Here is a 24188-nt window from a genome sequence, read left to right as displayed (position 1 = left end):
AATGACTGTATCTAGTTGGAGATTTTAAACTGCATCACAGAATTTATTCTAAACCACAATTCAAAGGCTCCATCTTATTGAATTCCTCTCTCAACAAATACACATGTCCAATTATTACATAATTTAACCCAAGCTTTCCAGATTTTAGAATGCCACAGATATTATCACTATAAATTTAATCTGTCTTTCTGATATTCATCATGTTTTCTATATTCTTCCACTTATTTATGCAAATTATTATTATTACTAAATTGCAGGTACTAAAATACCAATGCTGTGGAATACTTTTTCCAAATGTATGTACTATGGTATTTAGGCAAATATTCAAAAGAGAACATTACATCCAACAATTAGGACTAATTAAACACCTATTAACAAACAGTTCTAGTATAAGAAAGTCTTTGGATAAAATGATTATGTATAGCCACTTAAAAAAAAAAATCCTTGCTTCACTTAAGCATCTGGAGATCAGCTAGAGTTTCTAAAATACCCACACATTATAGAAAGAAACATTAAACTCAAAATGTAATGAGAAAACAAATGGAGAAAACATCAACTATCAAATTAAATCAAGTTCATCAGTAAATAAAGCAAATAAATAATGATTCACTACATAATTAAGCGATTTTGAATGTGGGAGAAAAATGATGAAAACAAATGAAGAAAATGCTCCAAGCATCCCTACTGAAAAAGAAAACTCACCTGAAGAACTTCTAGCTCTCTTTCCTTTGCGCTTATCTTCTCAGGTATCAGGAGAGGCTCGCTTTTCTCACAGCTCTCCTGGCTGATGAGCGTGTCTGCGTAGTTGGGCTGCGGGAAGATCACGTGACTCCCTCGAGAGTCCGCGGTGAGCGAGACCTCGTGCGAATAGGTCTGAAGGAAAGCCCGCACCCCGTCCACGCCCACAAAGTGAGAGGCGGGCAAGCCTGCCAACCCACTGCCCGAAGCCTGCAGGGCGCGCGACGTGTACCAGCGCCGCAGTCTGAGAGTCAGCAGCGCGATGACAAAGGCGAGGAAGACGCAGGAGACCGAGGCCACAGCCACCACCAGGTACAAAGTGAGCCCTGAGTCGTCAGGGTCAGTGGAGGGTTCGAGGCTGCCCAAGTCGGCCAGCACATCTGGGATGCTGTCAGCCACAGCCACCGTGAGCGTGACCGTGGCAGAAAGAGGAGGCTGGCCATGATCTTGGACCACCACCACCAGGTTCTGCTTGATTGCATCTCTGTCCAGCAGCGCCCGCGCTGTGCGCACCTCGCCTGTGTGCAGCCCCACTGTGAAGAGTCCTGGCTCGCTGGCCTTGAGCAGGCGGTAGGACAGCCAGGCGTTCTGTCCTGAGTCTCTGTCCACTGCCACCACCTTGGTGACCAGGTAGCCAGGCTCTGCAGAGCGGGGTGCCAGCTCCACACCCGTGGAGCCATCGATGGGGAGGGCAGGATACAAGATTTCAGGTGCGTTGTCGTTCTGGTCCAGGATGAACAGGCTCAGGGACACATTGCTGCTGAGTGGAGGGTCTCCATTGTCACTGGCTGTCACCCACAGTTGCAGTTCTCTAACCTGCTCATAGTCAAAAGACCTCAGTGCATACAGGGCTCCCGTGTCAGAGTTGATGGACACATAGGATGACAGAGGCGTTCCCTGAAATTTGTCCTCAGCCAGAGCATAAGTGACCTGGGCGTTGTTGCCGCTGTCGGGATCGTGGGCATTCACAGAGAAGATCGAGATGCCTCTGGGGTTGTTTTCTGGGATGTAGGTGTAGTATGAGGTGTGAAGGAAAATGGGAGGGTTGTCGTTGATGTCTGCCACTTTCAGGAAGATGTGGTTTTCTGTAGACAGTGGTGGATTTCCACAGTCAGTGACAGTTACTGTGATGTTGTAATCTGAGATCTCTTCTCTGTCCAGGGCTCTAGTTGTCAATAAGTGATAGTAATTATCAACTGACTTTTCCAGTTTAAAGGGCAAGTTCCTGGGAATAGAACACACAATCTCGCCATTCTCTCCAGAATCACCATCATGTACGCTAAACAGCGCAATTATGGTTCCCGGAAGACAGTCTTCAGAGACGGTACTGGACAGAGAGGTGAGGAGTACTTCAGGCGCATTGTCATTCACGTCCTGTACTGTGATTAGTACCTTAGCGCTGGCAAGAAGAGCACCTCCATCTTGAGCTACCACTTCCATGTTATAGAATCTGGATTCTTCATAATCCAGTGGTTGCACAGTTGAGATTTCACCCAAGTTGGAATCAAGTTGGAAAGTCTCTGAAATTTTTTCTTCTTCATTGCGAAAAGAGTATGTCAATTTCCCATTTATTCCCTCATCTGGATCCGTAGCAGTTAGTGTGAGCAGCCGAGTGCCGACAGCTATGTTCTCTGGAACACTCACTCTGTACTCCGGTTGGGTGAACAGGGGAGCATTATCGTTTACATCGAGGACCATCACGTGGATGTGCGTAGTACCAGAGAGTATGGGGTCTCCGCCATCTAGAGCTGTGAGGAGGAGATCATGAACAGGTACTTTCTCGCGATCCAAGGGCTGTTCCAGTACCAGCTCTGGATATTTCTGTCCATCTCCTCCGCTTTTCTCATCCAAAGAGAAGTGTATATTGGAGCTGAGCTGGTACCTCTGGAGGGAGTTCACACCCACATCCGCATCTCGAGCGAAGGGAAGTACTAATGGTGTTCCCACTGCCGCATTTTCATTGACTTTTACTTTTACTTCCTCATCCCGGAAACGCGGGAAGTTATCATTAATATCAGTTATTTCTACTTCTACCCCATACATTTTCATTTTATTCTCAACCAAGATGTTAAAACTCACTAGACACCGCGCGCTCTGAGCGCAGAGCTCCTCCCGGTCTATCCTGTCTGCAGTGACTAAGCTGCCGCTTCGCGGATTCAGAGCAAAGAGTTGCGTCCTACCTCTGGAGACGATGCGGACTCCGCGCTCCTCCAGCTCCCGGGGCTCCAGCCCGAGATCCTTGGCTATGTTACCCACGAAGGAGCCTTTGTCCAGCTCCTCTGGTACCGAGTAGCGGATGTGCCCGGCCCCAGCTTCCCACAGCGTCCCCAGGAGAATGAAGAGCAGGAACGGCTCACTGCAGCCCCAACCCCTCAGTGGATCCGCCATTGCCTCTCTCAGACCAGTTTTCTCTTAGTCCTGGTTCCAGCCTGCTGTTTCCTTATTTCTCTAAAGCCAACGGGAACAATTCCCTTATGAGAAGAGGGGCGTGGGAGGGCGACTTCCCAGGAGCTTCTCTGATCGGCGCGTGTTTTGTGCGGAAGGAGCGGAGTCTGATCGCATCAGCGGCAGCTTCATTCCCACTTGGTGAACAGCGACGCTCAGAGTTATAACTAGTTACTACACCAATTCTGTTTTCATGTCAAAAATGTTTAATTATATTTTATTTTTAATAATTTTCTGTATCCTTAATAGATTACATGACATTGTTTATATAAAAATAATATTTAATTCTGAAATAACAAAAGACTTCTACAAGATTAATTCTGAGATTAATATAATTATTCTTTTTTACTTTTAAAAAAATTCTTATTTATTCTTTGAAGAGAGAATTAAGTGATTAGAGGGTGTTCCTATTGTTCAAATGGGGCAGGTTTCTTCTTCTTTGGTTTATGGCAGAAACTCTGATGAACCATGCACATCATATAGATTGGAAAGGGACCAGACATAGATTTTGGTCTGGGGTGAGGGGTGGTTTGGAGATCAGGCAGAATTGGTTCTCCCCCGCTCTGCCTGTGAGAGAGTCACCTGGAGAGTCACTCGAGAGCTTGTTAGAAAGGAAATGCTGGTGGGCCCAGAACTGCTGATTCAGTTAGTCTGGAGTCAGGCCTGAGAATTTGCACTTTTTACTATTTAAAAAAATGTTTTTATTTGGAGGATAATTGTTTTACAGTGTTGTGTTAGTTTCTAAATACAACACAAATCAGCCATAAGTATACATATATCCTCTCCCTCTCTTTTTTACTTCTTTAGAAAGCTTTATTTAATGTGCCATTGAGCCTATGCCCTTTATTCACTTACTTATATTGAGCCCATCTAATTAGGACATCAGAAGTTTTTGTAGGCTTTAAGATCTCATTTTTAATTAGGATATGTTTATGAAAGTATGCCCATTTGTACATAAGAACACCAAGAAAACAATCCTAGCTCTCAATAGACCTTTGAAAAAAGGCCCACTGTATTATGCAAATTGTATTAGTTGTCATATGCAGAGGAAATAAAGGGTTTTTAGTTTTTTTTGCTTTTTGTTACTTCTGAAGTCTTTGAGAAAGTTTCAAGATTTTCACACTTGGCAGCTACACTATATCACATTGAGAGTTCGAGTTGAATTAACTATGCGTTATTTATATTTTCTAATTACTATGTCTGAGTTGGAGTTAGATGTTTTACAGTTACACCTGGGGAAAATCAGTATAGTGATTGTGGCTGAAAAGGATTTAGTTCATCACCCAAACAGAAAAACAAGTCCAGATACTTATCATTGAGCAGGCAGTAAGTGGCCTTTCTATTAAGACAGATATTTAATGTTATCATCTTTATATGATAGCAAAAAAGAAATATGTCATGACTAAAAAGAAAGGTGATTTCAGAGAGTCCATTAAGTGAGAGAGCAATTTTTACTTAAAGACACCTCACAGGAAAATGAAGACAATAAAAGTATTTTACATTTATATCTAGAAAACTTTAAAAATGAAGTTTTAAGTAAACAGTGTGAGAAAAGGTCACAAAAATTTTCTCAATGTATGATTTTTCAAAAGAGCAATTTGTTACTGTACATGACAGAGAAAACATTTCTCCCATTTATTAAACACATTCTTATTAGCAGACACTGCATACCTCAAACTTTGCATGACCTTTTAAAATAGATCTGGGATCCCAAGACACTTAGCTTGTAAAGATGCTTAGAGTGCTGGTGTTCATGTCAGTCCTACCTATGCTCTGCTGTTGACAGGCCATATCATTGACTAAAATTCTTCTTTCTTGGGTTCTCAGTTTTCCAAACTAGTGAGATTGGGAGATCTCTTTACTCTTAAGTACTATACTTCTAAGAGGAAGCATAGCTAAAATGAATGAAACTAATATAAAGACTCTGAAGGAAAAACAAAGAGCTTAAGTTCTCAACAGTTATAAACTTCCAGAGGGAAGGAACGTAAAGATGAGGAAGAAACCAAAGTATCTTATGTAGAAAAGTTTGTAACTATGGGTAAATAAGGGGCTTCCCAGGTGGCTCAGTGGTAAAGAATCTGCCTGCCAATGCAGGAGATGCAAGAGGTGTGAGTCCGATCCCAGGGTCCGGAAGATCTCCTGGAGAAGGAAATCATAACCTACTCCAGTATTCCAAGATAATCCCAAGGACAGAAGAACATGGTGGTCTACATCCATAGAATCGTAAAGAGTTAGACACGACTGAACAACTGAGCACCCACACGGATAAATAAATCCCACCCATAAGATAGGCTGCTGCTGCTGCTAAGTCACTCTGTGCGACCCCAGAGATGGCAGCCCACCAGGCTCCCCCATCCCTGGGATTCTCCAGGCAAAACACACTGGAGTGGGTTGCCATTTCCTTCTCCAAGGCATGAAAGTGAAAAGTGAAAGTGAAGTCGCTCAGTCCTCTCCGACTCTTCGCAACCCCATGGACTGTAGCCTACCAGGCTCCTCCCCTCCACCCATGGGATTTTCCAGGCAAGAGTACTGGAGTGGGTTGCCACTGCCTTCTCCATAAGATAGGCAACCTATGTCAAAGATTTGCTTAAATAAGACTAAGACGTTTAGGCAAAAAAAATAATAAATAAATAAATAAATTCTACCTACAAAACAATGAAATATGAATTGAAGACTTCTACTCCACTCAGGTGATTTATTAAGAAACATTGAAACCGCAAAATAAGTGAATTGAATTAAAACTCACCTTTAAAATAGTATCCGAGGCAAATGGGACACCAGCATCTCCATGATTAGTACTTGGCACCCAAGAGGCATCTTCGCAGAGGAGATCCTGAGGGGGAACCACTTCTGAGGTGATATTGAGAATATTAAATTCCGTCTTAGCTGATTGAGAGGCAACGCACAGATTATAGGAATAGGGCAACGTTCCCTCACTGTAGTGGGGGAGAACTCCAGGTGCAGACTTGACACAGAGACCAGGCTTAAAGCAGCCCCAAGCAGCAGGGCTGGAGGAGCGTCGCAGGTGCAGGGCGACCGCCAGAATCACCGCGAGGAGGAAAAGCACCGAGATCAAGGCCAAGGCCACCACCAAATAAAACTGCAGCTCAGCTTGGGGGTCAGACGGCGCGGGCTGGTCGCTGAGGTCCGGCAGCGCCTCCTGCAGGCTGTCGGCGAAAACCAGGAGCAGCGTGGCGGTGGCCGAGAGGGGCGGCTGTCCCCCATCGCGCACAGCGACCAGCAGGCGCTGGCGGGCCGCGTCCCTGTCGCCCAAGGCCCTCGCCGTGCGCACCTCGCCCGTGCGCAGCCCCACGCTGAACAGTCCGGGCTCGCTGGCCTGCAGCACGTGGTAGGACAGCCAGGCGTTGTGTCCAGAATCGGCGTCCACCGCCACCACTTTGGTGACTAAGTAGCCGGGCTGCGCGGCGCGGGGCACCGTGTCGAAGAGCGCCGAGCCGTCGGGCCCCAGCGCCGGGTACAGGACCCTGGGCGCATTGTCGTTGCGGTCGCCCACCAGCACGCGCAGGCTCACGTTGGAGCTGAGCGCTGGCGAGCCGTGGTCGCGGGCCTGCAGCGTCAGTTCGAAGGCGCGAAGCTGCTCGTGGTCGAAGGCGCGCTGTGCGAACACCACGCCACTCTGCGGGTTCACGGACACGTAGGAAGACAGCGCGCGCGGCTCCAGGTCGCTGGCCACGATGGAGTAGGAGACGTGGCCATTGGGCCCTAGGTCAGGGTCGGAGGCGCTGACATGCGCGATGGAAGCTCCAGGTGGGTTGTTTTCTGGCACGTGGACCACGTAGGAGGCCTGGTGGAAAACCGGAGTGTTGTCGTTGACATCTGCGATGTGCAGGGTGATGGTTATACTAGAAGAGAGGGGCGGATTACCTCTGTCGGTGGCCATTACTGTGATATTGTATTCTGAGATCTCCTCTCGGTCCAAGGTCTTGTCTGTTGTTAGCTTGTAATAGTTCTTCAAGTAAGATTTCAATATAAACTCGGCCTTTCCCAAAATTTGGCAGTAAACTTCCCCATTTTCTCCAGAGTCTCTATCTTTAGTTTTTATCAAGGCGATCAGTGTTCCTGGTGGTGAATCCTCTGGTAGGGGAGTAAATACTGAAGTCACAATCATTTCAGGTGCACAATCATTCTCATCAAGAATGTCGACTTGGACACAGCAGTGGGCTGCTAGATCTCCAGGATCTTTCGCTTCTATACGGAGAGTGTAACTATTAGCAATTTCAAAATCAAAATCATCATTTGACGTGATTTCTCCTGTTCTTTGATTTAAGTTAAAAAACTGTTTCACTTGTTCATCCACATTATGAAAGGAGTAGGTGATCTCCGCGTTGACTCCTTCGTCCTGATCGGTGGCTGTCACTCGAAGTACTAAGAAGCCAGGTGGCACACCCTCTTGCAGGCTGACTCTGTACACGTCCTGGCTGAACACCGGGGGGTTATCATTGGCATCTGTAACTTGGATTTGGATCTGGGTGGTGCCACTCTGGGGTGGGTCCCCACCGTCTACAGCTGTCAGTAGCAGTTGATGAAAATTCTGCTCTTCTCTGTCCAGAGAATGTTTCAGAATCAGCTCAGGATATTTACGTCCATCTGGAGTCTGTATCTCTCTGAGATCAAAGTACTCATTGACATTAAGGTAATATCTTTGCAGTGAATTAGGACCAGCATCCGAATCTAGTGCCGGGTCTAGTGGAAATGTTTTACCTGGCTTAGTGGATTCTCCAATTTTTAAATCAATCTTACTCTGTTTGAATAGCGGAGTATTGTCATTTATATCCTCTACTATTACTGTTACGTGGAAAATATTAAGTGGGTTTTCGGCGACAGTATCGAAATCTAGAACGCACAGAGGCTTCCTCCCACAAATCTCTTCTCGGTCTATTCTGTTACTCACAAGTAATTCACCGCTTTCAGGTTTTACAACGAAATATTCCTTCTCCGCGCTAATCCGCAGCTTCCTGGCCGACAAGTCCGGGACACTGAGCCCTAGATCTTTAGCAAGATTTCCTACAACCGAGTTTTTGGCCAGCTCCTCGGGAATTGAGTAGCGAATTTGGTTTGGGAGAGCCCCGCGGAATAAAGATAGCAGGAACGGTAACAGTACCTGCCGCCACCGCGTCCGGCCGCTCGTCTCAGTGCTCAGCCTCATCCCGTCTCCCTCCACTCCTGCTCTGCTTCTTGGTCGGGAGGAGAAATAAGCCCTCCGGGGTGGCAAAATCCGGGGTAGGGTCACTTTTTCCTGCTTTTGTTTCTTGTATCCAAACCAGTACTGGCCTCCTCTGTTTGAGCAGGAAGTCAACCTCTTAGAGGCTCCCAAATGCATCTCTGATTATCTTCTCTCCCTTCTTTTGACCTACAGCGACGCCCAGAGGTTTTTCCCAGAAACTGCACTAATGTGTTCTAAAGGTGTTGCAAAAAACTATTTTTTTCTCCTTTTTTTTTAAAAAAAAAACTTAAAAGGAATATTTGTTTTTAAATAGGCATACATTCATAAAGTTCCAGATTCAAAAGGTACACATGTCATGTTTTCCTGGCTCTCCCTCTCTTTAAACAACACATTTCTCTCAGGAGAAATCAGTGTTATGTTTTTAGTGTATTATTCCATTAGTGTGTTTTGTATCATTCAGTAGAATTTTATAAATGTTCTCCCTTTATAGGGAGACACAAAATGAAGTAAACAATATTCCATGTTCTACATCTTGCTTCTTTCACTCATTATGTCTTGAAGATAACATTTTCTGACAGTAGTACATAAAGAGGTTTCCTATTTTTTAATTTCTTATGGTTATGCACTAGCCCATCATATAATTGTGCAACAATTTAACCAGAAATATTATTTTATAAAAGAAACCCGATGTCTACTCAAACAACAATGTATTTTTCATGTTATACTAGTTATAAATAACCTACCTACCTCCTAGGCACCGAAAAAAAAAAAAGTATCACTCTGATTCTAGAAATGCATTTTAAATGCAAGAATCCAAATATGTCTGTCATAGTCTCAGGACAAGTGATATTTCCAAATTATATTTTTAAGCTTCACTATTTTAAATGATCTCTCCTCACATACGATTTGCTTCTCAATATACATTTATTATCAGTATTTTCTTTTTCCACTCTCCATGCCAGTTACATGTATCATACACATTCTTCTTTTACTCTATGGATTGCACCACAATTTCCCATGAAGACAAAGGCATTTAGAAACTCAAACTCTTCTTCTTAAGCTTAATTGAGGCATAGTCCAATTAAGCTTTCCTTAGAAATCAAAAAGGGTCTCACAGTGATACCATAATAGGTAATTTAGAAGTTATGAAAATCACTTCTGCAATCTATTAAATATGAGTGGAATTAAATTGGTAATATTTTTGATAATCATCTGCACCAAAGAAATCATACATAGTCACTTCACATCACAAACTGTAAAATCACAATATGTGAAATGTATCAATCTGATTGAGAAATTATCCCTGTGAAAGTTATATCCAAAATTTAAACATATTCTCCAATATTTATAAGTTGTTATTGTTTAATCATAATGGAAAACACCTGTCTCAAAGGAAAGAGAAGCAAATTTCAAGCAAAACACAGTAGGGTGTAAAGAGGAAATTTAAAAATACTCAATAGAGATGAAACAATAGCCTCATACAAGAGAATGTGTTAATATGAATTTACACAATTGCTTCCTATTTTACAATTCTAGTCTATCCTTTCAGTAATGCCTAAAGAATAATGGCTTTAAAGATGTGAGATGTTACAAGTATAAAATTAAGAAATTGCTACTGACAGTGTAACCAAATGAAGGTTACAAAGGATAAATAATAACTGAAGAATCATCTGTCTTTCCACTTTAAAGCAACAGAATACAAAAAAAAGTGTTTTATTGATCTATATATGTACACACACACACACACATACATATATGAAATATAATTGGAGACATTTATGGAGTTCTCTCCCTACGTTTCAGTGTGGCAAGATTTGACTCACCTGATTAAGACTGGATTCTCCTTTTGTTTCCAGTAAATCTTGAGATATCAGGAGAGGCTCGCTTTTCTCACAACTCTCCCTACTGATGAGCGTGTCCGCGTAGTTCGGCTGCGGGAAGATCACGTGACTCCCCCGAGAGTCCGCCGTGAGCGAGACCTCGTGCGAATAGGTCTGCAGGAAAGCCCGCACCCCGTCCACGCCCACAAACTGAGACGCCGGCACGCCAGCCAACCCGCTGCCCGAAGCCTGGAACAGACGCGACGTGTGCCAGTGCCGCAGTCTGAGAGCCAGTAGCACAATGACAAAGGCGAGGAAGACACAGGAGACCGCGGCCACCGCCACCACCAGGTAGAGTGTGAGGCTTGAGTCGTCAGGGTCCACTGAGGGCTTCAGGCTGCCTAGGTCAGTCAGGATGTCTGGGATGCTGTCAGCCACAGCCACCGTGAGCGTGACGGTGGCCGAGAGAGGGGGCTGGCCGTGGTCCTGGACTGCCACCACCAGGCTCTGCTTGAGCGCGTCTCTGTCCAGCAGGGCCCGCGCTGTGCGCACCTCGCCCGTGTGCAGCCCCACGGCGAAGAGCCCTGGGTCACTGGCCTTGAGCAGGCGGTAGGACAGCCAGGCGTTCTGTCCCGAGTCTCTGTCCACTGCCACCACCTTGGTGACCAGGTAGCCAGGCTCTGCGGAGCGGGGTGCCAGCTCCACACCCATGGAACCATCAGTGGGGAGGGCGGGGTATAGGATTTCGGGTGCATTGTCATTCTGGTCCAGCACAAATATGCTCACAGACACGTTGGTGCTGAGGGGTGGGTCCCCGCTGTCACTAGCAGTCACCAGTAGCTGCAGGTCTCTAACTTGCTCATAGTCAAAGGACTGCAAAGCATACATGACTCCAGTGTCCTTGTTTATAGAGACGTAGGTGGAGAGAGGCGACCCCTGCAGTGTGTCCTCAGCCAGAGAGTAAGTGACCCTTGAATTCTGGTTACTATCAGGGTCCTGGGCTGTTACAGAGAAGATGGAGGCTCCCCTGGGGTTGTTTTCTGGAATGTAGGCCATGTAGGAAGCATAAGGAAAGGCAGGTGGATTGTCATTGACGTCTGCCACATTTAGTGAGATGTATGTTTCTGTAGACAATGGCGGAGTTCCATGGTCAGTGGCAGTTACAGTGATGTTATATTCTGACACCTCTTCCCTATCTAGAGCCCTGAGTGTCAACAACTGATAATAATTTCCATAGGTCTTTTCAAGTGTGAACGGCAGGTTATCCAGAATGGAACACGTGACAAGGCCATTCTCTCCTGAATCACTGTCATGCACATTGAAAAGTGCAATTACTGTGCCTGGGGAAGAAGTTTCTTGGATAGAGCTGGTGAGAGATGTAACTGTGACTTCTGGAGCATTGTCATTTACATCCAGAATTGTCACCAGTACCTTACTTCTGGCTCGGAGACCAGGTCCATCATGGGCTTCTACATCTATATCATAGAATCCAGAGTCCTCATAATCCAAACCTCCCAATATCGTTATGTCCCCAGTCAGAGAATTCAACTGGAATAGCTGGGATATTTTATCTCTTACTTTCCGGAAAGAATATGTGACTTCTCCATTGGCTCCTTCATCTGGATCAGTGGCTTTTACAGTGAGTAGCCTGGAGCCCACCGTCACATTCTCCCGCACACTGATGTGGTACTCGGGCTGAGTGAATACTGGGGCATTGTCGTTGGTATCCACAAGTGTTACAAGAATCCTTGCAGTGCCAGAGTAAACCGGGTCGCCTCCGTCAAAGGCGGTCAAAATGAGGTGGTGAACCGCCTCTTCCTCACGGTCCAGGGCGTGCTCCAGTACCAGCTCAGGATACTTAATCCCATCAGCTCCGCTTTGCACGTCTAGGGAGAAGTGGACATTCGAGCTGAGCTGGTAACCCTGTAGGGAGTTTATCCCTATATCCGGATCAAAAGCTTCAGGAAGAGGAAACCTTGTCCCAGGGTTTTCACTTTCAGCGACTTTTATTTCCCTTTGCTCTGCCCCAAAGTCGGGCGCATTATCATTAACATCAATTATTTCCACTTCAACTCCAAAAATCTTCACTTTGTCTTCTAAGAGAATCTCTAGGTTTACTACACATTTGGGAGATCTGTCACAGAGCTCCTCCCGATCTATCCTGCCCGCGGTGACCAAGCTGCCGCTTCGCGGGTTCAGAGCAAAGAGCTGCGTCCTACCTCTGGAGACGATGCGGACTCCGCGCTTCGCCAGCTCCTGGGGTTCCAGCCCCAGGTCCTTGGCGATGTTGCCCACGAAGGAGCCCTTTTCCATCTCCTCAGGCACCGAGTAGCGGATCTGTTCGGCCCGGATTTTCCACAGGGCCCCCAGGAGAACACAGATCCAGATTAGCCGGTTGCATCTTGGGCAGAAAGGAGGAGACGCCATGACAGCCCCGCGGCGGAATAGCTTGCGCGCTTGGGTGTTCCCTTGGTGGAGGCTTGGGGATTCCCAGGATCTTTGGGGTCTAGGATAAGGTACTTTCACCGTTGGATGTTGGAGCTCTCGGGGGTCCTGTTCGAAGAAGCTTTCTAAAACTCCAAAGCCAGTGCGTTGTGATGCAGAAATCTTGTGGTACGGATTAAATTCCTGGTTCTTTTTTCCCCCGATTGGTGAACAGCGACACTCAGAGTCCTAACCTGTTACTGCAATCTATTCTTGGTAAAGAAAGGATCGCTTGTACACCATTTCTTTTCCGTGTTCAATTTTCTCCAAAATAATCAAAACCAAACATCTGCTGTTTAATTTGCAGTGAAAATCTATAATTGATCCAAAGCTTCCTGTACAGTAAGCCTGATAAAGTAATTTGTTTTTTCAGAGACAAGTTTTTTTGAAGAATTTTTCTACCTCTTTTAAGTTTGTTGCATTATTCTCATAGCTCAATTTCAATTTGCATTGCAAAAAGGATATGTTTACCCCTCCCCAAAAGCAAGGTTATACTTGAAAAATAGAAGAATAAATAGTTGAAAAGACAGTGTCCAAGAAGTTGGAGATCTGGGTTCTAGTCCCAACCTACACAGAAACAAGTTTTCTCACATGATTGACCCTTTAAAATCTGGGGCAAGTTTTTAATTCCCTTGTTAGAAAATATCTACTGTTTAGGAGCTAGTTTTACCCCTTTGCAAATGGGCTTGACAAATATGATAATAGCTTTGGGAAGGATATTTGTTCATTGATTTTATATAAGAAGATTTGAGACCACAGGTTATGTCTGTGAGGATCATGTTCACAGTGAGTCCTCAAACTCTAGAATAGCATATTTCATTGAGTATATACTCGAATAATTTTTCAATGCTTAACGAACGAGTCATTAATGAAGCTGCAAAACCTAAAACAAGGCATAAATAACTGATGTTAAAAGAAGTAATAAAGGTAAAAAGAAAAGTTAAACTGAAGCACTATAAAGAGCATATGGTGTTTCAGTGATCTTCTCCATATTAGGACACATCCAGAAGGTATTATCTTACTATTACTTATAACTTTAGTTTTGATTTTAGAAATAATTGGTAAAAAGGAAATATTTTAATAATTATCATTGCATGTTTTATAGCTTTCTTATTAATGAATACTTAGAGCAGTTTACTAATCTGAGAAAATTTGAGATAAAGCAGCAAGTACTCAGTTCTTTAATTATTACTCACATAATATTTAGTTTCTAGAAATTACTCATAAATTTTGACCAGACTCAAAACTCCATTAATTATTCAGAGCTTTTAAAATTCTCTGACTTTGGAGAGTAGGTTGAAGGTATTTTTCACAGTCCTCAAAAAACCCACAACTTTCTGGGGGTTGGGAGGTAAAATATAATGTTTTGAAAAAAATTTGACTCACTTATCAGAAGTCTATGTTAAAAAATTATGGAAAAGTCTCTGTATGCAAAAAAATGTCCATTACATTCCTCATTATAGCAGTGACAAAGTAGATAGGGTACAAAAACTAATTATTTAAGGATGGTCAAGGAAATTACTCTTGACAGTTTACAAAATGGGAAAAAAGACCCAAAGTTAGTGATTCAAATATGAAACCTGTCAGTTTTTGCTATGTATGATAAAGCAAAAAAGTGCTGAGACTTAATTATTGAAGGTTATATTAATACATCACAGAAAAAGATAAACAACTAAAATGTATTTGATGAAAATGAACAAAAATTTTAACTTAAGAAGAAAGAAATGTTAGTACATTTTAAAAAAAAAGGCACATTACACATCAACTATGTAAAGGCAGTGCTATTACTAAGGGCGGTGACAGAAAAAGCTGTTTTTAGCAGGATTTGCTGATGTATAGAAATGCCAAGAGTGCAAATTGAGAAGTAACAACCAGTAATAATTAACCATCAAGACTACTGAGCAATCAAGAAACCAATCTCAACCCATCCAACATACCTCCTCTCCCACTACCATCACTAGAACAGTGAACAAGGACCAAAATTAATGATGCACTATTGAAAATAAAATACAGCAATAAAATCTAAGTCTGCAAAAACTCACGTGATGGGAAAAAGAGGAATCATAGGCGATTTGGGGATCTTCATTACTGGTACCTATATCCATAGAGGGATCTTCACCTAGGAGATCCCCAGGGGGAGCCGTTTCCAGGGTCACATTGTGAAAATTAAATTCCGTCTTAGCTGATTGAGAGGCAACGCACAGATTGTAGGAATAGGGCAACGTTCCCTCACTGTAGTGGGGGAGAACTCCAGGTGCAGACTTGACACAGAGACCAGGCTTAAAGCAGCCCCAAGCAGCAGGGCTGGAGGAGCGTCGCAGGTGCAGGGCGACCGCCAGAATCACCGCGAGGAGGAAAAGCACCGAGATCAAGGCCAAGGCCACCACCAGGTAAAACTGCAGCTCAGCTTGGGGGTCAGACGGCGCGGGCTGGTCGCTGAGGTCCGGCAGCGCCTCCTGCAGGCTGTCGGCGAAAACCAGGAGCAGCGTGGCGGTGGCCGAGAGGGGCGGCTGTCCCCCATCGCGCACAGCGACCAGCAGGCGCTGGCGGGCCGCGTCCCTGTCGCCCAAGGCCCTCGCCGTGCGCACCTCGCCCGTGCGAAGCCCCACGCTGAACAGTCCGGGCTCGCTGGCCTGCAGCACGTGGTAGGACAGCCAGGCGTTGTGTCCAGAATCGGCGTCCACCGCCACCACTTTGGTGACTAAGTAGCCGGGCTGCGCGGCGCGGGGCACCGTGTCGAAGAGCGCCGAGCCGTCGGGCCCCAGCGCCGGGTACAGCACCCTGGGCGCGTTGTCATTGCGGTCGCCCACCAGCACGCGCAGGCTCACGTTGGAGCTGAGCGCTGGCGAGCCGTGGTCGCGGGCCTGCAGTGTCAGCTGGAAGGCACGCAGTTGCTCGTGGTCGAAGGCGCGCTGTGCGAACACCACTCCGCTCTGCGGGTTCACGGACACGTAGGACGACAGCGCGCGCGGCTCCAGGTCGCTGGCCACGATGGAGTAGGAGACGTGGCCATTGGGCCCCAGGTCAGGGTCGGAGGCGCTGACATGCGCGATGGAAGCGCCAGGCGGGTTATTTTCTGCCACGTGGACCACATACGTGGCCTGGTGGAAAACCGGAGCGTTGTCGTTGACATCGCGGATATATAGGGTGACGCTTGTACTGGAGGAAAGGGCAGGCTTGCCTTTGTCAGTGGCTGCGATGGTGACATTGTACTCTGCCTTCTGCTCTCGGTCTAGGGCACCATCAATCACTAGTTTGTAGTAATTCTTAGAGGTGGATTCTAATTTGAAGGGAACTTCTTCCTGAACATAGCATGTTACCAAACCATTTTGCTCAGAATCCTGGTCTTGAACTTTAATGAGGGCTATTACAGTTCCCAGGTCTGAGCCCTCAGGAATCTGGTTAGAGAAGGACATGAATGTCACCTCTGGGGCATTGTCATTCTCATCAACAATTTCAATCTGAACATTACAGTGAGCCGTGTGTACTCCTCCATCCTTGGCTTCAACACCCAACATGTATCTACTTGTCTCTTCAAAGTCCAATGTACCATTGGTTGTGATGTCACCAGTATTTGTATTGAGAATGAAGAGGAGGCTGGTAGTTGCTGGGGCATTGAGGAAGGCATAGGTGATTTCTGCATTAATGCCCTCGTCCTGGTCAGTGGCCATCACGTGCAGCACGGAGGTTCCCCAGGGCACATTTTCTTGGAGGCTAACCCTGTAAGTGTCCTGGCTGAACACTGGAGCATTATCATTGGCATCAGTGACCTGTATCCTGATCAGGGTAGTGCCACTTAGAGGTGGGTCCCCACCATCCATGGCAGTCAGGATTAAATGGTGGGAATTCTGCTGTTCTCTGTCCAGAGGTTTTTCCAGCAGTAACTCTGGGTATTTACTTCCATCAGGACTTTGCTTCATTGACAGAGAGAAGTGCTCATTGTGGCTGATGAAATATTTCTTCAGTGAGTTACCATCTACATCTGCATCTTGTGCAGAATCCAGAGGGAATTTTACCCCTGGTAAGGCTAACTCAGAGATTTCCAAGTCAATGCTTTTTGCAATGAAACGTGGTGCATTGTCATTAATATCTTGAATTGCAACACTTACATGGAAAATAGTCATTGGATTGTCAGCAACCATTTCAAATTCTACAGCACACTCAGATTTTCTCCCGCAAATCTTCTCTCGATCTATCCTGCCACTCACTAGCAAATCCCCATTCTCTGCTCTCACACTGAAAAAGTCCTCTGCACTAATCCGCAGTTTTCGAGCTGGCCACTCCTGGACACTGAGCCTTAGATCCTTGGCCAGGTTCCCCACCCATGAGCCCTTGTCCAGCTCCTCTGGAATAGAGTACTGGATCTGCTGGGAGATTGCCCCGCGCAACAATGACAGCAGGAAGAGAAATAGTACCTGACTTTTCATTGTTTCAGCTTTTCTGAAGCTCCTAAGCATTTCTTGAACTTCCTGGGAAGCTGCTCTTCAAGATGTCTCTGGAATGTTTAAATAATCAACACAGCACCCTGGACTTCTGTGATTTGAGGGTATGATTTGCAGAAGGTGCGTCTGCATTCCGATGTGTACAGGACAAAGCAAGAAAGAAAACACTGCCGGCCACTCCTGCAGAACTGAAAACGTTTATCTTCCCTTTGGTCAACAGCGGCCCCAGGAGGTTGCCTGAGAAAACTGCATATTACCCAACTACCTATTCCTCAAAGTGTAAGCTCTTGAATCTATTAATATATATCTTGTCTTTTTATTTTTTAGAAAGAACAAACTATTCAAAATTTCCCTTCAAATCTGATATTGTCTAGATTTCCATCATCTTTTAAATGTTGCCATCATTTTATTCTTCTTTCTTCATTAAAGATTTTCCATAAAGCATACAGCTTTTATTTTGGAGGGCAAAAATATCTTCAGTGATTCTACTGTATTTATAAACACTGGCATGACTAGTATCATGACTAGTATGGATGTAACTAACTAGGTTATTGTTAGTGGATAAAAACATTTAATCTTTGGAAAACAGAGAAAGTAAAAATCCTAGACTTATTTTACTATATTGCTCAGCATTTTAACATATATGTAACCTTCCCATTAAGTACAAAGGAGCCTGACAGTTTGTTAAAGAGACCAATCTAGTATTTGAGCGTACATCTGCTTTTATAAAACTAAATATTGTGTAAGTATGTTTATTTTAGTGAAATCAGTGCTTTTTTTACTATATGATTTTATACACAAATACTCCTTAATTCAAATACTCAGTTCCAGTCAATTTATACATTAGTAAGTGTAATGAGTTTGATCACTGGTAAATCTTTGAGAGGAATCGAAAGTTCTTAGACACTCCCATTTTGAAACTTACGTATAATCCTTAAACCAGTCTTAGGTAAGTAAAACAGACAGCACCTTTATTTCAAATGCACTACCAAATTAGATGCACAACCAAAAAATTTGTTGTTACCCTGCAGCTCTAATCCATACTCCTTTTACATTCCAGTCAAGACAGATTATTGTTTTCCTAAGACATCCTTTCCCTTGTTTGCCCTAGTTCATGTCTTGATACTTTCTGTTCCTTTTATTATAAACCCTCCTCCCCTTTTATTGTAATGAAGTCTTCAGTTCAGTTCAGTCAGTTCAGTTGCTCAGTCGTGTCCGACTCTTTGCGACCCCATGAATCGCAGCACACCAGGCCTCCCTGTCCATCACCAACTCCCAGAGTTCACTCAAACTCACGTCCATCTAGTCAGTGATGCCATCCAGCCATCTCATCCTCTGTCCTCCCCTTCTCCTCCTGCCCCCAATCCCTCCCATCCTTTTTAGTGAAAATGGCATGTCTGAGACCTCTTATTATCCATACAAATAGATGCCTTTGTACTCTATGTATTTTCCCAATATATGTGTAGGTTATATTTTATATTAAATTCTTAGAAAATTCTCTTAGTATCATAAAGATTTTTCCTAAAAAATATTCCAAAGGTAATGTGCCTTTTTTCCACGATGCACTTGCAGGTTTGAGTGAGACTACACACTTCTCTGTTTTCAGCTATTTTGTTCAGGCTCTTTCATCACCCACTTTTGAATGTATCCCTTCATAACACACTGAAGGAGAGATGTACTCCTTTGTTTAAGATCTAATGAAATCTATTTAGGCCTAATTTTGGATGACTCTGGTGTAACTTTATGGGTGAAAATAATTTAATAAATTTCAAAATGGGTCAACAATTTATAGCCCAAGAAAGTTGTAGGACTCCTGGGACTTCCCTGGTGCTCCAGTGGCTAACACTCCAAGCTCCCAATGCAGCAGGCCAGGTTGCATACCAGGTAAGGGAACTAGATCCCATATGCTACAAGGAAGATTGAAGATCCTGAGTGCTGTGACCAAGACCAAGTGCAGTCAAATAAATATAGAAATATTTTTAAAAAAAGTTTTAGGACTCCGTTTCCATGGTTGAAATGGACGGTCTGGAAATCTCTAAAGAGGCTAAGACATATCTCCTTACATTTTATAATCTGTCTCAAAGGACAAGGAATGCAACTCCAAGGCTCGTAACTGTTTAGGCAATTGAGCTTCCCACCTTCAGAGAAAAGGCTGAAATCCATATGGATACACACAAATACACACACTTTAAGTATACCAAGTAGGGACTACATGCCAGGTAAAAGAATTTGACAAGCCTCTATATTTTTTACCCTGTTGTTTTTATGTTATCAGGATGAATCCAGTTTGGTCTGTCTTGGAAGGAGTTAAGCATCATATTATTAGAGCCTAAAATACTATATACTTGTTTATCAGGATAGGCTAGGTAGGCTGAAGTGACAAACTTCATCATTACAGCAATTTAAAATAAAAACATCTACTTATCACAGGTATACAAATCAATGTTGAGTCAACCACAGGGCTCTTCTTTCATTGCAGTCATTCAAGGACTTAGATAGGAGGCACAGTCACAATTTCAAATAATAAGTTAGAGATCTGATAATTCTTAAAATGACAACTAGGACTTCCTCTGGGAAGAGAGTCACATACTTCTTTACTAGGCCCACTCAGCTATATCAGGCAAGGAAGTGCAGCCCCACCACAATCCCAGAAGAGAGGAATACATTTAAACAAAAGAACCAATGACTACTTCATTGCTTTATTTTCAAATAAATGTGTATTAAAAATTTATAATAACCACATTGGCATAACTGTTCTTAAAAATATTAAAAGAAAGAAAGAAACTCACCTGGAGCTCGTTGGGGTCTCCCTTCATTACCAGTAAATCTTGAGATATCAAGAGAGGCTCGCTTTTCTCACAGCTCTCTTGACTGATGAGCGTGTCCGCGTAGTTCGGCTGCGGGAAGATCACGTGACTCCCCCGAGAGTCCGCCGTGAGCGAGACCTCGTGCGAATAGGTCTGCAGGAAAGCCCGCACCCCGTCCACGCCCACAAACTGAGACGCCGGCACGCCAGCCAACCCGCTGCCCGAAGCCTGGAACAGACGCGACGTGTGCCAGTGCCGCAGTCTGAGAGCCAGTAGCACAATGACAAAGGCGAGGAAGACACAGGAGACCGCGGCCACCGCCACCACCAGGTAGAGTGTGAGGCTTGAGTCGTCAGGGTCCACTGAGGGCTTCAGGCTGCCTAGGTCAGTCAGGATGTCTGGGATGCTGTCAGCCACAGCCACCGTGAGCGTGACGGTGGCCGAGAGAGGGGGCTGGCCGTGGTCCTGGACTGCCACCACCAGGCTCTGCTTGAGCGCGTCTCTGTCCAGCAGGGCCCGCGCTGTGCGCACCTCGCCCGTGTGCAGCCCCACGGCGAAGAGCCCTGGGTCACTGGCCTTGAGCAGGCGGTAGGACAGCCAGGCGTTCTGTCCCGAGTCTCTATCCACTGCCACCACCTTGGTGACCAGGTAGCCAGGCTCTGCGGAGCGGGGTGCCAGCTCCACACCAGTAGAACCATCAGTGGGGAGGGCAGGGTATAGAATCTCAGGTGTGTTGTCATTCTGGTCCAACACAAATAGGCTCAAAGACACGTTGCTGCTGAGTGGAGGGTTCCCACTGTCACTAGCAGTCACCAGTACCTGCAGATCTCTAATCTGCTCAAAGTCGAAGGAGTGCAGAGCATACAGGATGCCAGTGTCTGAGTTTATGGAGACGTAGGTGGAGAGAGGCGCCCCTTGGATGGTATCCTCAGTCAGTGCATAGGTAATGTGGGCATTCTCAATGCTGTCAGGGTCCTGGGCTGTCACAGAGAAGATGGAGGCTCCCCTGGGGTTGTTTTCAGCAATGTAGGCAGAATAGGAGTCATGAGTGAAAGCAGGTGGGTTGTCGTTGATGTCTGCCACATGCAGGGTGATGTGTGTGTCTGTGGACAGTGGCGGACTACCCCCATCTGTAGCTCTCAGAGTGATGTTATATTCAGACTCCTGTTCACGGTCCAGAGATCTGGTGGTCACTAAGCGGTAATATTGGTTTATTGATTTTTCTAAATTAAATGGCATATTTCCCAGGACAAAAACTGTGACCTGTCCATTTTGCCCGGAATCCCTATCATGCACGTTGATAAGGGCAATTTCCCTTCCAGCAGTTGACTCTTCTGGAACTGATTCTGTGAGAGAAGTAATTGTAACTTCTGGGGCATTGTCATTCACATCCAGAACTGTGACCAGAATCTTAGCTCTTGAAAGAAGACCTGGTCCATCTTGTGCTTCTATTTTAATTTCATAGAAAGTAGCATCCTCATAATCTAGATTTTTTAATATCGTTAAGTCCCCAGTCACTGAATTGAGATTAAAAATCTGAGCGATTTTCCCAGGCATTTTATCTAGTACATAGGATACTTGAGCATTGAATCCCTCATCAGGGTCAGTGGCATTCACTGTGAGCAGCCAAGTGCCTACCGGCAGGTTCTCTTGAACACTTACTCGATACTCAGGCTGGGTAAATACTGGTGGATTGTCATTTGCATCTAGAACTGTCACTTGGATGCCCAAATTGCCAGAGTGGACAGGGTCACCACCATCAGAAGCAGTGAGGACAAGTTGGTGAACTTTCTTTTCCTCCCGGTCAAGAGCCCACTGCAGCACCAGCTCTGGATACTTGGCCCCATCAGTGACACTCTTCACAGCCAGGGAGAAGTAGTCATTGGGGCTGAGCTGATAGTTCAGCTGAGAGTTCGTGCCCACATCTGGGTCAAAGGCAGTCTTAAGTGGAAATCGAGTTCCAGGAACTGTTAGTTCACTAATTTTTATTTCCAATTCCTCCGTCAGAAAATCAGGAGCATTGTCATTAAGGTCTTTAATTTCTACTTCTACTTCAAAAATGTTCAATTTGTCTTCAACCAGGATGTTAAAACTCACCAGACACTGTGGACTCTGAGCGCAGAGCTCCTCCCGATCTATCCTGTCCGCGGTGACCAAGCTGCCGCTTCGTGGGTTCAGAGCAAAGAGCTGCGTCCTACCTCTGGAGACGATGCGGACTCCCCGCTCCGCCAGCTCCTGGGGCTCCAGCCCCAGGTCCTTGGCGATGTTACCCACGAAGGAGCCTTTGTCCAGCTCCTCTGACACCGAATAGCGGATCTGCCCGCATCCGGTCTTGCACAGCGTCCCCAGAAGCACGCAAAGCAGGGCCAGTCCTCCGCACTTTCTGAATCTCTGGTAATTGGTCATTTCCGTTTTGGTGAATTATTTTCTCTGAATTGGGTTCCAGTTTCCCAAGGCAGACTTCAGTCTTATTTTCTCAAGGAACGAAGACTTTCGTGGGCCTAATTTATAGGTCACAGAGCTGGCTGACTGACGGGGTGAGCTTTGAGGCAGCGTCAGATCTTCCGAGTGTGATTTGCTGGTTCTCTGCTCTTTGGAAACAAGGAAAAGGACTAGTTCTTCAGCGGCGTTTTCCTTGAGTGGTGAACAGCGACGCTCAGAGGCATAACCGTTCACTGCACGCTCTGACAAATCTAAGAAATTTTTAAGTTTCCAAGCACCTGAAATTCTTTTTGTTCAGAGGTAATGAGCTCAGTTTTTGTTTTACATAACTGAATCACTATATGTCAAAAGATTTAAAGTATCTTCCTTAATAATCCATGAGTTAACCTGAATGCCAGTAATATTGCTTCAAACACGCTGAAGTTACTGTTATGAAATGTTCAAAGTTTAAGAAGTGCACAGAAATATCAGTCATATTTATAAGGTATGCCTCTTGAAATCTGTCCTTCATAGCTTGGCATTTTAGTTTCAGTATTTTTCATTTAACCCATTCATTAAACATATATATAATTGAGTATCTGACAATACTTGGGGATTTAACGATACAAACACAGCTACTTCCTTCATGGAGTTATAAGGATATAAAAGCAAACAAGGAATTATAGTGCAGTGAGATACTGACATAAGATCAGAGGCCAAGGGCAATAAGAGGGCCTCCAACCTGGCCTTGGAGGTTAGCAAAGGTTTTCCCAAGAAACCTGAGAGGAATGGATCACGGAGGGGTAAGGCCTGGATATAAGACAGAAGAATATGGCAATACCTAGATGTGAGAGAGAAACCACAGAACTTCAGGGTACTGAAAGTAGTCTGTTTTGCCTAAAATTAGAGTGTGAAGATGTTTTTAAGGACCAAAACTGAAACTAGTAGAGATAAACTTTTGTTTTGTATTCCAGAAACCCCTTTCCTGTATTTGTTTTCCTCTCCAAAGCACAATAATAGGAACTCATTTGTCACTTCAATCATGATGCATTATATAGCGATGCATAAGGCATTTATTTCAAGAAGAGTTACTGTATACACTAAAAGGAACTTTGTTTTCAATTTTCCCCAGTTTGTACTATTATTCCACAGTGAGTGCCAACTTTATCTCAAAGAAACTGATGTAATAGTAATAACACAATTTCCCTCAGATGCCCTTAAACAGTGAAGAATCACATCTTAAAGAACGATGGCACCATTATATACATGACTTAGTACAGGATTATTTCCAAATAAAAGATGATCTCAGTTACACAGAAGTGTATTTTTTGTTCTTTGTTATTAAGTATATAACTAACATACTAAAAGCCAACATGGGAAGAGGAATGGGGGAGGAAAACTTGGTTGTAAGGGGGACTGATGTTGGTGGAGGAACTGGAAACATTTTCAACAGCTGCTGTGAGTAGGAAACTTTGAGACGAGAAATGTAAAAGGAGAATCTTTAGGGGCAATTATTTGATATGGTCTCTGAATCCCTTGAGGATATATATTATTTTTAAAGATAAAAAGGCAATGTTTCCTCATATGAGAAAAATAAAATAACAGGAAACAGACACATCTTAACTATTATACAAACCATGTATTATATTAATACAGCAAATGATAACTCAATTACTCTTAAAGGAACACAGAGCTACTTTAGAGGCTAATGACATTCTGAACTAAACAGAGATTGCGTGACATACCTTCCTGAAACATGGTGAAGCATATCTATTCTTAAACACATCTTTTAATAGGGAAGATCATTCAAATAAAAAAATATGAGGAATCTCACTGCTAAACTGAA

At 44.5% G+C, this 24188-nt stretch overlaps 1 protein-coding gene across 8 annotated transcripts in view; it reads right to left on the bottom strand.

The window, feature by feature from the left end:
• The window catches only part of LOC133251387 (protocadherin gamma-C4), a 186900-nt gene that overhangs the window by 146830 nt on the left and 15882 nt on the right, over positions 1–24188 (bottom strand). Inside the window, exon 1 of one of the 8 annotated variants that reach the window (XM_061423755.1) lies at positions 19904–22564. The exons of 2 other annotated variants lie outside the window; for them this stretch is intronic. In XM_061423755.1, the coding sequence (XP_061279739.1) occupies positions 19904–22327 (2424 nt within the window). In that variant the 5' untranslated portion in view covers positions 22328–22564. 5 more of the 8 variants (XM_061423765.1, XM_061423752.1, XM_061423744.1 and 2 more) reach the window with 5 other exon arrangements.

The sequence above is a fragment of the Bos javanicus genome, chromosome 7, assembly GCF_032452875.1.
Source record: "Bos javanicus breed banteng chromosome 7, ARS-OSU_banteng_1.0, whole genome shotgun sequence".
Lineage (NCBI taxonomy): Eukaryota > Metazoa > Chordata > Mammalia > Artiodactyla > Bovidae > Bos > Bos javanicus.
This window is presented reverse-complemented; position numbering and strand designations above follow the sequence as displayed.